The sequence below is a fragment of the Solanum lycopersicum genome, chromosome 12 (genome assembly GCF_036512215.1).
Source record: "Solanum lycopersicum chromosome 12, SLM_r2.1".
In the NCBI taxonomy this organism is placed as follows: Eukaryota; Viridiplantae; Streptophyta; class Magnoliopsida; order Solanales; family Solanaceae; genus Solanum; species Solanum lycopersicum.
The window spans coordinates 60,082,387-60,097,028 of NC_090811.1; the positions used below are offsets into that span (position 1 = coordinate 60,082,387).

The window sequence follows — 14,642 nt, forward strand, 5'->3', positions numbered from 1 at the left end:
GTTGTGCATGACGGACCGTCGTGGGAATGACGGTCTGTCGCATATGTCCGTTGGAAGACACTTAGAAAAAGTGAGAGACCCTTAGGAACAGGGTCTATGACAACCAGAATGGTTGTGCAGAACGGACCGTCGTGGGAATGACAGTCCGTCACATGTGTCTATTGGAGGACACTTAGAAAAAGTGAGAGACCCTTAGGAATAAGGTCTCTGACAACCCGTACAGTTGTGCAGGACGAACCATCATGGGAACGACGGTTCGTTGCATGTGGCCGTTGGTGGACTCTTCGAGAAAATTGGACAGTGGGGTGTTAGGTCTGTTGGAATGGCCCCAATGACGGTCCGTCGTAGGTACGATGGTCCATCATCGAGGTCTCGTTCTGTAACTCAGTGGCAGAACTGGGGATGCCCCATTCATCCCCTATGACCCAAATAGAATTGTTAGTGTTTTAACCTACATTGTCGAACACAAATACGTAGTAAACTAGCAACGCTAAAGCACCTATTTCTAGAGTTTTAACACGCAATTTCGAGGATTCCAACCTAGGTCAGACAGAATTTTATTAAAGAATGAACCTATCAAGAAGAACTAGGCTAATACTAATTGATAAACAAAAATGCAATGTAAATGAGTAGAAATTAGAGACACGTACCTAAGAATATGAGAAAAACAAGCGAGGAAGGTACTTGGTGATCAAGTAGAGACCCACAACAACAGACTCCGACTAGTAGATAGTGAATTTTAGGAATTGGGGAGTTTGGAGAAAATGATCGGTTGTGAGAGAGGGGGGTTATGATCTTTGAAAGTTGAAAAGGGAGGGAAATGGGAGAAAGAGTGAAGGAATGGGGTGAAATGAAGGGGTGGGGGTTTTAAATGTTGAATTTTAAAAAAACCCCAGCCGGGTTGGGTACGCTTCATTAATGACGCGACAGTCCCCGGCACAGCGCCTAAATTTGATAATCTCAAACTTACTTCTCAAATAAGAAGTAAAGCGGTCGTGTCAAGTAAATAACCCAACTAATGAGGTTGGGATCATTCCCACGAGGAAAATATTTTAGACTTAACTTCAATCTATTATTACTATCGTTCAGTCAATTACTTTCTTGGAAACCAAAAATGATTTAAAAAAAGGGGGTTTTCTATTTCTAAATAAATGAAAATAATTAGCGAAATTAAAGGAGACAACTAACAGCTTCAAATGTTGGAGTTTAATCAATTAATAAAAGTAAGTAGGGTTTACTTGTTCCCCACAGGTTCATAACTTGATAATTCTAACTATAACAATTCTTTTCCAGTATCTTGCATGCAAAGTGATAAGTTATGTATTTGTAAATCCTTGGTCCGGCATCTTGAAAATTTCACTCTGCACCTTGGTTCGGCTACGTGTGTTGCTATACTAACCCTTATCTTTACCTCATATTAAGCATCGTATTCGATATTTGACTAACTTATTACCTTATACCAATCAATACTAGCCTATTAGATAGTATACACTAAATCTATGTTGATAATTCTTTTCCTATTATCTACCTCCTTGGTCCGGCAAGTAGCATTAAGGCGAGTTTTAACATTGTCCATCCGTTAAAAAGACTTCTAAGCGAAAGAATTATCAATACATGCAAGACACTATTCTAGAATTGTTATTTTAGTTAGGTTTTACCTCATTATTCGCCTATGGTTCCCACAACCCAAGTTATGGAGTTTAGTTACCCATAGTCATAATCACAATATTCAAATATGTAATATAAGCATTCATGCACTTACTTCAATGAGAAAGAACAAAATCCAAAAGTTCACTTGATTAGTCAGCAAAAGTCACCAACAATCAATTACAAAAGTCTCAAAATATTCAACAATCTCAAAATAATCAAGAATCTCACAAAGAATCTAAAAAAATAATCAAGAATCTAACAATGAGTCTAAAAATAATCAAGGGTCTCACCTCAAAAACGAGGTTTTTCAAACTATTTATAAAAAAAACTAATTAAATAACGACTCTATTTGCTAGAAATCTGTCAAAACGCGGCTGGATCGACGGACCTCGCGACGGATCATCGTGGTCACGAAGGGCCATCATGGACTCCGTCGTCCCATACTTGTGCAATTTCTTCTACTGTCTCTTCAATACCCTCAACGGCAGGTATGACGGATCGTCACAGGCACAACGGTCCGTCTAGGGTCTCCGCTCCAAAACACTTGAACTCTTGGAATTTGGGTACTGGGACTACTTCTCTGATCTTTATGACGAACCACCAGGACGGACCGTCATGGCTACGACGGTCCATCACACACTCTGTAACCCCACACTTGGTCAGACTTCCCCATCTTCCTTCAGCAGCTGCACTACGATGCCACCTACGGACCGTCACGGGCACGACAAACCGTCACAAGCTCCGTAGGTGGTACTTTTCTGTATTTCTTGCTAAAAAACCTTCGCATTCATCTTTTAGACAGATTTTCTGCAAATAAAGAGAAACTTACATAAAAATTAGTACAAAAAGGATTTTGGACCCACTAAACTTAAGCAAAAAGCATTAAAAATATCGTGAAACCACGGTATACCAGTGACACCAAATGTATTTATTATAAAATTCCTTCAAAATATATTTCAAAGTATAATTAATATCAATAAATTGCTTTCTTATCTACATTCATATGATAAGAAAAGTTTAAAATATGAATATTATTATATTTAACTTAAGAAAATAAAATGAATTATAGTGATATATTTTTTTCCTCTTAAAAGGTATTCCCTCCGTTTAAAAAATAATATCTCTATTTCTTTTTTAGTTTTGTTTAAAAAAAGAATGACTCCTTTCTTTTTTTTGGCAACACTTTAACTTTAACTTTCCACGTGGCATGTTTAACACCACAAGATTAAAGGACAGTTTGTTACATTTGACATAACTTTAGTTTAGAACCACAAGATTAAAAAGTCTTCTTTCTTTTCTTGAACTTCATTCCAAGTCAAACTAGGTTATCCTTTTTTAAACGGAGGGAGTATTTTATAAATTGATCAATCCTTAGAGCTATCACGCTTTCATAAATTAATCTTTAGATTTTTGAATTTGAAGGGCTTGTCATATGTTTAATTGATTAGACATTGCAATTAATATAAAATTGAATCTTGTAGTATATCAAATACAAGTAATACAAAATTATGGAAAATTAGTCAAACGAATTTAATAACATGAATTTTTTATTGACTTTTGCATAAAAATATTAATTTATTGCTAATATTAATTTATATATATTTCAACTTTCTTGTTCTCCCTACAATCACTCAAAAGTGAAACGCTCTACAACTATTTAACCTAAAAACACAGAAAATGAATTCTCAAAAACTTTCCACCAACAATGTTGCGCTCCAAATGATTACTTCGGTGACTCTCTTATTCATGGTAAAATCTTAATTAATTTATATTTATGCATAGATCTTTTTATGTTCTCCACCCCCTTTTTTGATTTCGAGTTTGTATTTTTTCTATTTAATTTCATTAATCAAATGAAGAGAAGTCTCGACATAAATGGTAAAATTATTATCATCTCATGAGGAGATGACATGTTCAAATCTTGACAATAACATTTTTGCAGTTACGCAGGGCAATGTTGCGTGAAACACACGCCGCCCAATGTTGCGTAAAATAGACGCCACCCCTATTTCATGAATCAATTACATTAAGCTAATTTACTTTGTAACATTAATACAAGAGAAAAATGGCAAATATACCCTTGAACTTTTCGATTTAGAGCAAATATCCCTCATTTAATAAATGACGCGTCTAAACCCCCGCCATCAGATATATATATATATATATATATATATATATATATATATATATATATATATATATATCCTTTTTGTTAATAAACCTACATTTTCCAAATCTAAAAAATTGTTTTTAATTTTAAAAATGTCAAATGAATTTAAAAATTATCTCGCCCATTTTTTTACCCATCCATATCTAATCCAAATGAAAAAAAAAACCTATACATGTTCTACTTAGTCATAAACCCCAGGGGTTTGGATTAAATCTGAATAAAATAAGAGTCAAATTTTTTAAATGAGAATTTGCATGATGATATATATGCATTTTATTTTTAAACGAGGATGTTTTTTTAGAATATCAAAATTGAAAGGTATATTTGTGTCTTTTTTTTAATCATACAACTATATATTCTAGAGACGTTGTTTATTTTGCTTACCTATACAAATATTTTTTTCCCTCAGAGTGTGTATCTGTCATTGTTTTTAGACCATATTGGAGAAGAGACAAGGTACAAAATATAATTTTTATTTTCTCTATTTAATTTAGTATATGATACAAGTACGTATTTTCATATCTAATACATTGTTATAGGTTATTTTTTCCCGAGCTTAAAAGATCTGTCGAGATGGTTCAAGAATTAAAGCAAGGTGTTAGTGAAGATTTCTTCTTTTATCAATGTATATCTAGTAGTGATGAGAGCTCTGACAGCGATGAGTATGATACTATTACACATGATGGAACGGGTAATGAAGGTGGTGGATCTTCTAATAACGATGCAGAGAATAATAATAATGGCAATGACCGTGAAGATAACAATGATGATAATAATAATCGTAACAACAATAACGATGAAAAAGATAATGATGACGATAAGGATGAGCTTGACGATGATGATGAGGATGAGGATCAAGAAGAGGATGAGGATGTGGACGATCAAGATTGTGATGAAAATGATCATCAAGAAGATCAAGCACCAAAAAGCAAGAAGCAAAAGGTTGAGAAGGAAAAGGAGATAGAGGAGGAGAAAGTGGATAAGGAGGACAAGGGAAAGCAAAAATAAAAGGAAAAGGGATAAGAAAAGTGTGAAATGAAAATTCATGCTTGATTTAATAAATAAGACTTATTTCATAGTGCATATTATTGTGTTTTGAAATATACTTGGAACATGTTATTCCAGGATTAGTTATCCTGGGATAACTTATCCCATAAACCATATGGAATAACTTATCTAATCTCTATGATATATATGGCAAGATAAGTTATCTTAACATGACAATCAAACAAGATACAAAAAGTTTACCTCATCACACTCAACAACCCCCACTATTACTAGTTTCTAAACACATGGACATCATCTCACACTTATCTATTTTCACATCTTGAAATTGTTCAAACTTAAGTAGTTATTATGTTCTATAATACAACAAATAAAACAATAAAGAAAAATAGATTCATCACAGGTCATTTTCAATAACTTCTCATATATGAAAAATGTGTTAATTTATTTCATTATTTTCGCCAACCGAAGTATTTGGAAAATCATAAATCTTTATTTTAAAACTATAGTAAATGATAACACATGATTAAGAGTCACGATTGATGCAATAGTATATCTTATGTCCACTAAGGGGTTGTGCAGTATGAAAATAAGTGATGTTGGATAATTTATGTTGGGATTAGTTATGTTAGAATAAGTTATATTGGGATATGTTATGTTGTGATTAGTTATCGAGTATTTCTTATTGATGGTTTGATTAGTTGTATTCAAAAAAAAAGTACATTGCATAATTTCTAAAAATAAGTTATTTGTTTACCAAAATGTCCTCCACCTTATCTAGTTTGTTATATTATCTTTGCAAACTTTCGTTATTCATTCTTAAAAATAAAACATCCATTTTATATCGCTGAAATATTTTGTGTGTGCATTCTCATGATTGTACCGTGTATATTTTAACATAAAACCTTCATTTTATTAGGCTTAAAAATAAATAAAAAACATCTTATGTTTGTTAAAATAAAAGAATATATATCATTTATATCAGTTAATTTAAGTACATGACACTCTTAAATTATTAAATATTAGAGTTACCGTCATATTAATTTTTATATATAATATAAAATTTCAAGTGACTAAAAATATGTAATTCATTAGTAGAGATAAAAATATAAATAAGCATAAAATTACTCAAATGAATTCAACATATGATATATTCATAAACATAAATTATATTTATGTAATATAATTTTATAATGAAGAATACCAAGAATCGACATAAAAATAAAGAGTTGTGAAGGTTGTGAATGTTATTATATAAAGTATTAAAAGTAATCTGGATATACATTAATGTGAAAATTATGTATAAAAGGGTTAAAGGGATACTTTAGTCATTTTACCTATATTTATCTAGAGATGAGTTCTTCAGGCTTTATATTCCATTAAAAGGTTGAGATAACTAATCTTACTACTAACTATTAATCTTGAAATATATAAATAATTTAAGATTTTGTGTAACGACCTGTTTAGTTGTTTTGAGCAGCAGATTTTATTTCTTGAAAAACTGGCTAAGTCGACGGATCCCACGACGAACCGTCATGGCACGACGGACCGTCGTGGGGGTCTCGTTCCAAAACACTTAGAATTCTGAAATTTGGGTACTGAAATCGACTCTCTGAACTTTGTAGCGGAATGGCAGGACGGACCGTCGTGGGCACGACGGACCGTCACACATCTTCCACAGAAATTTAGTCTCTGAACTCTGTGACGGACGTGCAGGTTGGACTGTCACAGTCGTGATGGACCGTCACAGGCTACGTAATCCCAGGCTGAGTCGGATTTCTTTAAATGTTTTAAGGGACGTTTTGGACTATTCCTGCTATAATTATAAATTTAGTGGGTGAATATTAATAATCCAATTTCTTGAGGGTTAAAGGAGATAACCTTGAAGTAATTAATGGGTTGATTTATCATCTTTTATACTTAATTATATGCTAATTAGGGTAAAAGAAAAAGGGGTTTGAATAAGAAAAATAGAAAGAACAAGAGAGGGAGAATCGATCAAGAGAGAGAGGAACGAAGAGGATAACAAAGCTTTGGGGAAATTGCTTGCTTGATCACGAATCTTCGGTGGAGGTAGGTTATGGTTTATGCTATTAGTAGTAAACTCTTAATAGCGAATGATATGTCTTGGGTAGTGTTGTAAACCCTTCTATATGCTTAATTGTATGCTTGCATGAATGTGATTATATAAATGTGATGAATAAGCATGATGAGGCTATTGAATCTCTAATCCTAAATATACCGTGTTAATGATGATGCCTTGGTATAAGAAAAGGCTTGATGAACTAAAGTAATGAGATTGATGATGCCTTGGTATAAGAGAAGGCTTGATGAATTAATAGAATGAGAATTAGGGTATCGGGTGTCACGAACCGACACGTAGAACTAGGGGATCGGGTGACACGAACCGGCATGTAGAATTAGGGGATCGGGTGTCATGGACCGACACGTAGTATTAGGGGATCGGGTGTCACGGACCGACACGTAGTATTAGGGGATCGGGTGTCACGAACCGACACGTAGTATTAGGGGATCGGGTGTCACGAACCGACACGTAGTATTAGGGGATCGAGTGTCACGAACCGACACGTAGTATTAGGAAATCGGAGTGTCACGTACCGACACAAGAGAAATAAAGATAATGAACCTTGAAATATGTTAATATACTCAATTTAATGAACCTAATTCCCAAGTGAGTATGGAGGCTTGCGTCCTCATTGATGTGCTTGGTGTTGTGACCAAGGGTTATGATAATTGTAAATGCCGCATGTTGAGTATTGTAGTTGATTTTATGATATTATCTGATATATACTGTTCTCTATTTTGAGTTGGCCGATGATATCTACTCAGTACTTGTGCCTTGTACTGACCCCTACTTGTATTTGTTTTCTTGATTATTTGTGGAGTGCAGCAAACGTGCCGTCGTCTTCAACTCAACCGCAACTCTAGCCAGTCTTCATTACACCGGATTTCAGGGTGAGCTAATGCTTCTAGCTTGGACTGGATCTTACTCTTCATGTCTTGATGCTTTGAACTTCTGGCATGGACTAGCTTTTTACTTATTTTAGCTTCTTAGATACTCTTAGCTTAGTAATTTGAGGATAGATGTTCTTGTGATGATGACTTCCAGATTTTGGGGATAATGATTTATAAATTTTAGAAGTTATTTGATTGATTTCGTTAATGAGTTTTAAGTCTTCCGCATTGTATTTTGTTCATTATGCTTGAAATGGTGGGGTTTAGATTGGTTGGTTCGCTCACATAGTAGGATAAGTGTGGGTGCCACTCGCGGCTCATTTTGGGTCGTGACAAACTTGGTGTCAGAGCATTAGGTTCGTTGGTCTCATCACACAAGAACGAGTCTAGTAGAGTCTTAAGGAACGGTAGGGGGACGCCTTTACTTTTCTTTGAGAGGCTATAAGACTTTAGAAAAATTCCATTCTTTCTTTCTTTCTTTCGTGTTATTACTTGGATCCAATTGGTATCTAGGTGATACAAACTGGTATCTGACCATTTTCACTCTATTCGTAGATGGTTAGAACTAGAGCAACGACTGTGCCAACACCAACACCGGCAAGACAAGAAGCGTCTGAGCCAGCCACTGGGGCTGTAGCTCGAAGAGGAGTAGTGGCAAGAGGTCGTGGAAGAGGTCATAGGAGGACGTCCTATAGAGGAAGAGGACAAGCACCTAGCCCATCTGGTACTAGGGCGGTGACTCCTCCACCGACTGAGGAAGTGGTAAGAGAGGGTGAGGAAGGGGAGAATGAACAAGTACAGAATGAGGGATTGCCACCCCAACCTACCCTAGAGATGATCAATCAGGTTCTCGCTTATCTTAGCGGGTTATCTGATCAGGGCCAGATACCTCCAGTGTTTTCTGCACCAGCAACTCAGGTTCCGGAGGTACAACATGCAGCTACTGTGGCTCCCCGCATGGATGCCTCATTGGAAATAGGCACGTTTCCTCGTCTGACTACAGGGCCTATAATGACAAATGATCAGAATGAACTTTTCAGTAAGTTCTTGAAATTGACACCTCCAGTATTCAAGGGTGCTGAATCTGAGGATGCCTACGATTTTCTGGTTGAATGTCATGAGCTACTACACAAGATGGGTATAGTAGAACGGTTTGGTGTTGAGTTTGTGACTTATCAGTTTCAAGGAAACGCCAAAATGTGGTGGCGGTCACATGTTGAGTGTCAACCAACAGAGGCACCACCTATGACTTGGGCATCATTCTCTAGCTTGTTTATGGAGAAGTATATCCCCTGGACTTAGAGGGATAGGAAAAGAGATGAGTTCTTGAGCCTAGAGCAAGGTAGGATGTCGGTTACTGCATATGAGGCTAAGTTTCATGCATTATCCAGGTATGCCACCCAACTTTGTTTCAGTCCACAAGAGCGGATTCGCCGTTTTGTGAAGGGGTTGAGGTCAGAATTGCGGATTTCAGCCTTACAGGTAGCGGCTACGGCAAAATCCTTTCAAGAAGTGGTAGACTTCGTGATAGAGGTGGAAGGGGTGAAGCCAGATGACTTCACCATGGCATCGACATCAAAAAGGTTTCGAAAGGGAGGTGAGTTTAATGGTTCTTACTCTAGAGGACAGGGTTCAGGAGGTTACCCAGTCCGACCAATTCAGTCTTCACTACAGACTGTAGTTGGGGGTCCACCTCAGACCGGTCAACACTTCTCTGAGAGACCTATGCTTGACTCCAGAGAGTGTTATGGATGTGGGGAGACTGGACATATTAGGAGAAACTGTCCAAAACAGAGTTATAGACCCCCAATAGCTAGAGGTAGAGGTGGTCATGGTAGAGGCCGTTATTCTGGAGGACGTGGTGGCCGAGGTAATGGTGGTCACCAAAACGGCCGGGGTGACGGACAAATGGGAACTACTGCAGCGCAACATGGTAGGGGCAACGGGCAAGCAGGCGATAGGGCCCATTGTTACGCTTTCCCTGGGTGGTCGGAAGCGGAGACATCAGATGTTGTTATCACAGGTAATCTTTTTGTTTGTGATTGTATGGCTTCTGTATTATTTGACCCTGGCTCCATATTTTCATATGTATCTTCTTCATTTGCTACTGGTCTTAATTTACATTGTGAATTGCTTGACATGCCTATTCGTGTTTCTACTCCGGTGGGTGAGTCTGTGATAGTTGAAAAGGTGTATAGGTCTTGTCTTATAACATTTATGGGGAGAAATACTCATGTAGACTTGGTTATCTTAGAAATGGTTGACTTCGATGTGATTCTGGGTATGACTTGGCTTTCTCCAAATTTTGCAATCTTGGATTGTAATGCTAAAACTATGACGTTAGCCAAGCCTGGGACAGATCCGTTAGTGTGGGAGGGTGACTACACTTCCAATCTGGTTCGTAACATCTCCTTTCTTCGTGCTAAGAAAATGGTTAGTAAGGATTGTTTAGCGTTCTTGGCACATCTCAGGGATGATACTACCCAAGTACCTCCAATTGAGTCGGTTTCAATAGTCCGCGAGTTTTTAGATGTGTTTCCTGCAGACCTTCCTGGTATGCCACCAGATAGAGATATTGACTTCTGCATTGATCTTGAACCGGGACTCGCCCTATTTCTATACCCCCTTATAGGATGGCTCCCGCTGAGTTAAGAGAGTTAAAAGCCCAACTTCAAGAGTTGCTAAGCAAAGGCTTCATTAGACCAAGTGCATCTCCTTAGGGTGCTCCGGTGTTATTTGTGAAGAAGAAGGATGGGAGTTTTCGGATGTGCATAGACTACCGGCAGTTGAACAAGGTAACTATTAAGAACAAGTATCCTATTCCTCGCATTGATGACTTGTTCGATTAGTTACAAGGTGCTTGTGTCTTCTCTAAGATTGACTTGAGATCCGGTTATCATAAATTGAAAATACGGGCAACGAATGTGCCAAAGACTGCTTTTCGGACCAGGTATGGGCATTACAAATTTGTAGTGATGTCTTTTGGTCTTACAAATGCCCCTGCTGCTTTCATGAGCTTGATGAATGAGATTTTTAAGCCATATCTGGATCTCTTTGTGATCGTATCTATTGATGATATATTGGTATACTCAAAGAGCAAGAAGGAACATGAGGAGCACTTGAGAATTGTATTGGAAATGTTGAGGGAGAAAAAGCTTTATGCCAAATTCTCCAAGTGTGAGTTTTGGCTAGATGCAGTGTCCTTCTTGGGGTATGTGGTTTCTAAGGATGGGGTGATGGTGGATCCTTCTAAAATTGAGACAGTGAATAATTGGGTAACACCTACTAATGTGTCAGAAATAAGGAGCTTTGTTAGTTTAGCTAGCTATTACCGTCGATTTGTCAAGGGATTCTCTTCCATTGCTTCCCAATTGACGAACTTGACTAAGCAGAATGTTCCATTTTTATGGTCGGACGAATGTGAGGAAAGCTTTCAGAAACTCAAGACCTTGTTGACTACTGCACCAATCCTTACCCTGCCAGTGGAAGGTAAGAATTTCATTGTCTATTGTGATGCATCCTATTCGGGTTTGGGTGCAGTGCTAATGCAAGAGAAGAATGTAATTGCTTATGCTTCAAGGCAATTAAAGGTGCACGAACGTAATTATCCGACCCATGATTTGGAATTAGCTGCGGTAGTGTTTGCCTTAAAGCAATGGAGACACTATCTATATGGAGTTAAGTGTGAAGTCTACACGGATCATCGTAGCCTACAGTATGTCTTTACTCAAAAAGATTTGAATTTGAGACAGAGGAGATGGATGGAACTACTGAAGGACTACGATATCACTATCTTGTATCATCCGGCAAAGGCTAATGTTGTGGCAGACGCCTTAAGTAGAAAGGCAGGGAGCATGGGAAGTCTAGCTCACTTGCAAGTTTCTAGACGTCCGTTGGCTAAAGAGGTTCAAACTCTGGCTAACGACTTGATGAGGTTAGAAGGAAATGAGAAGGGAGGATTGTTGGATTCTGTGGAGGCAAGATCTTCTTTTCTTGACAAGATTAAAGGAAAGCAGTTTACCGATAAGAAACTGATCCGAATCCAAGATAAAGTATTGCGAGGAGAGGCTAAGGAAGCACAAATCGATGAGGAAGGTGTTTTGAGAATTAAGGGAAGGGTATGTGTGCCCCGGGTTGATGATTTGATCCACACTATTCTCACAGAGGCTCATAGTTCCAGATATTCTATACATCCTGGTGCAACCAAGATGTACCGTGACCTAAAGCAACACTTTTGGTGGAGTAGAATGAAGCGCGACATTTTTGATTTTGTTGCCAAATGTCCAAATTGTCAGCAAGTAAAGTATGAACACCAGAGGCCCAGAGGAACACTTCGGAGAATGCCCATTCCTGAATGGAAGTGGGAGAGAATTGCAATGGACTTCGTGGTTGGTCTTCCAAAGACATTAGGGAAGTTTGACTCTATTTGGGTAATTGTGGACAGATTAACTAAGTCTTCTCAGTTCATCCCGGTCAAGGTGACCTACAATGCAGAGAAGTTAGCTAGACCCTACATCTCAGAAATTGTTCGATTGCATGGAGTTCCACTTTCCATCATATCAGATAGAGGTATGCAGTTTACTTCTAAGTTTTGGAGAACATTGCATGCTGAATTAGGTACTAGGTTGTACCTTAGTACTGCATTTCACCCTAAGACCGATGGTCAGTCTGAGCGAACAATTCAGGTGTTGGAAGATATGCTTCGTGCATGTGTGATAGAATTTAGGGGTCATTGGGATAACTCCTTACCCTTAGCGGAGTTTTTATACAATAATAGCTATCACTCAAGTATTGACATGGCTCCTTTCGAAGCAATGTATGGGAGGAGATGTAGGTCTCCCATTGGTTGGTTTGATGCATTTGAGGTTAGACCTTGGGGTACTGATCTTTTGAGGGATTCATTAGAGAAAGTGAAATCTATTCAAGAAAAGCTTTTAGCGGCGCAAAGTAGGAAAAAGGAATGTGCAGATCGAAAGGTTAGAGACTTGGAGTCTATGGAGGGTGAGCAAGTCTTGCTGAAGGTTTCGCCCATGAAAGGGGTGATGCGGTTTGGTAAAAGAGGTAAGCTAAGCCCGAGGTATATTGGGCCATTTGAAGTACTTAAGCGAGTAGAGGAGGTGGCTTATGAATTAGCCTTGCCCCCAGCACTCTCAGGAGTGCACCCGGTATTTCATGTGTCTATGCTGAAAAGATACCATGGTGATGGAAACTACATCATTCGTTGGGATTCAGTTCTTCTTGATGAGAATTTGTCTTATGAGGAGGATCCTGTTGCTATCTTAGATAGGGAAGTCCGCAAGTTGAGGTCAAGAGAGATTGCATCCATCAAAGTTCAATGGAAGAATCGACCAGTTGAAGAGTCCACTTGGGAGAAGGAGGTTGATATGCGAGAAAGATACCCACACATATTTACAGATTCAGGTACTCCTTTTCGCCCTTGTTTTTCATCTTGTGATCGTTCGGGGATGAACGATGGGTAAATTGGTATCTATTGTAACGACCTGTTTAGTCGTTTTGAGCAGCAGATTTTTTTTTTGGAAAAACTGGCTAAGTCGACGCATCCCACGATGAACCATCATGGGCACGACAGACCGTCGTGGGGGTCTCGTTCCAAAACACTTAGAATTCTGAAATTTGGGTACCGAAATCGACTCTCTGAACTTTGTAACGGAATGGCAGGATGGACCATCGTGGGCACGACGGACCGTCACACATCTTCCATAGAAATTTAGTCTCTGAACTCTGTGACGGACGTGCAGGACGGACCGTCACAGTCGTGACGGACCGTCACAGGCTTCGTAATCCCAGGCTGAGTCGGATTTCTTTAAATGTTTTAAGGGACGTTTTGGACTATTCCTGCTATAATTAAAAATTTAGTGGGTGAATATTAATAATCCAATTTCTTGAGGGTTAAAGGAGATAACCTTGAGTTAACTAATGGGTTGATTACCATCTTTTATACTTAATTATATGCTAATTAGGGTAAAAGAAAAAGGGGTTTGAATAAGAAAAATAGAAAGAACAAGAGAGGGAGAATCGATCAAGAGAGAGAGGAACGAAGAGGATAACAAAGTTTTGGGGAAATTGCTTGCTTGATCACGAATCTTCGGTGGAGGTAGGTTATGGTTTATGCTATTCGTAGTAAACTCTTAATTGCGAATGATATGTCTTGGGTAGTGTTGTAAACCCTTCTATATGCTTAATTGTATGCTTGCATGAATGTGATTATATAAATGTGATGAATAAGCATGATGAGGCTATTGAATATCTAATCCTAAATATACCGTGTTAATGATGATGCCTTTGTATAAGAAAAGGCTTGATGAACTAAAGTAATGAGATTGATGATGCCTTGGTATAAGAGAAGGCTTGATGAATTAATAGAATGAGAATTAGGGGATCGGGTGTCACGAACTGACACGTAGAATTAGGGGATCGGGTGTCACGAACCGACACGTAGAACTAGGGGATCGGGTGACACGAACCGGCATGTAGAATTAGGGGATCGGGTGTCATGGACCGACACGTAGTATTAGGGGATCGGGTGTCACGGACCGACACGTAGTATTAGGGGATCGGGTGTCACGAACCGACACGTAGTATTAGGGGATCGGGTGTCACGAACCGACACGTAGTATTAGGGGATCGAGTGTCACGAACCGACACGTAGTATTAGGGGATCGGAGTGTCACGTACCGACACAAGAGAAATAAAGATAATGAACCTTGAAATATGTTAATATACTCAATTTAATGAACCTAATTCCCAAGTGAGTATGGAGGCTTGCGTCCTCATTGATGTGCTTGGTGTTGTGACCAAGGGTTATGATAATTGTAAATGC

General features: G+C 38.3%; 1 protein-coding gene across 1 annotated transcript; it reads left to right on the forward strand.

Annotated features, from left to right (window-relative positions):
- The first annotated feature begins 3,299 nt into the window (after window positions 1-3,299).
- LOC104645017 (uncharacterized) lies at window positions 3,300-4,996 on the forward strand. Its single transcript, XM_010315953.4, has 3 exons — window positions 3,300-3,399; window positions 4,230-4,276; window positions 4,360-4,996. Exons 1-3 carry the CDS (start codon window positions 3,328-3,330, stop codon window positions 4,826-4,828), a joined length of 588 nt encoding a protein of 195 aa, XP_010314255.1. The 5' UTR covers window positions 3,300-3,327; the 3' UTR covers window positions 4,829-4,996.
- Window positions 4,997-14,642: the final 9,646 nt, after the last annotated feature.

Bases quoted from the DNA above. Each gene is read 5' to 3' on its own strand.
- LOC104645017 (XM_010315953.4), top strand. From the start codon at position 3,328: ATGAATTCTCAAAAACTTTCCACCAACAATGTTGCGCTCCAAATGATT. The intron at 3,400-4,229 runs GTAAAATCTTAA...TTTTTCCCTCAG, and splicing joins CGGTGACTCTCTTATTCATG to AGTGTGTATCTGTCATTGTT. The intron at 4,277-4,359 runs GTACAAAATATA...ACATTGTTATAG, and splicing joins CATATTGGAGAAGAGACAAG to GTTATTTTTTCCCGAGCTTA.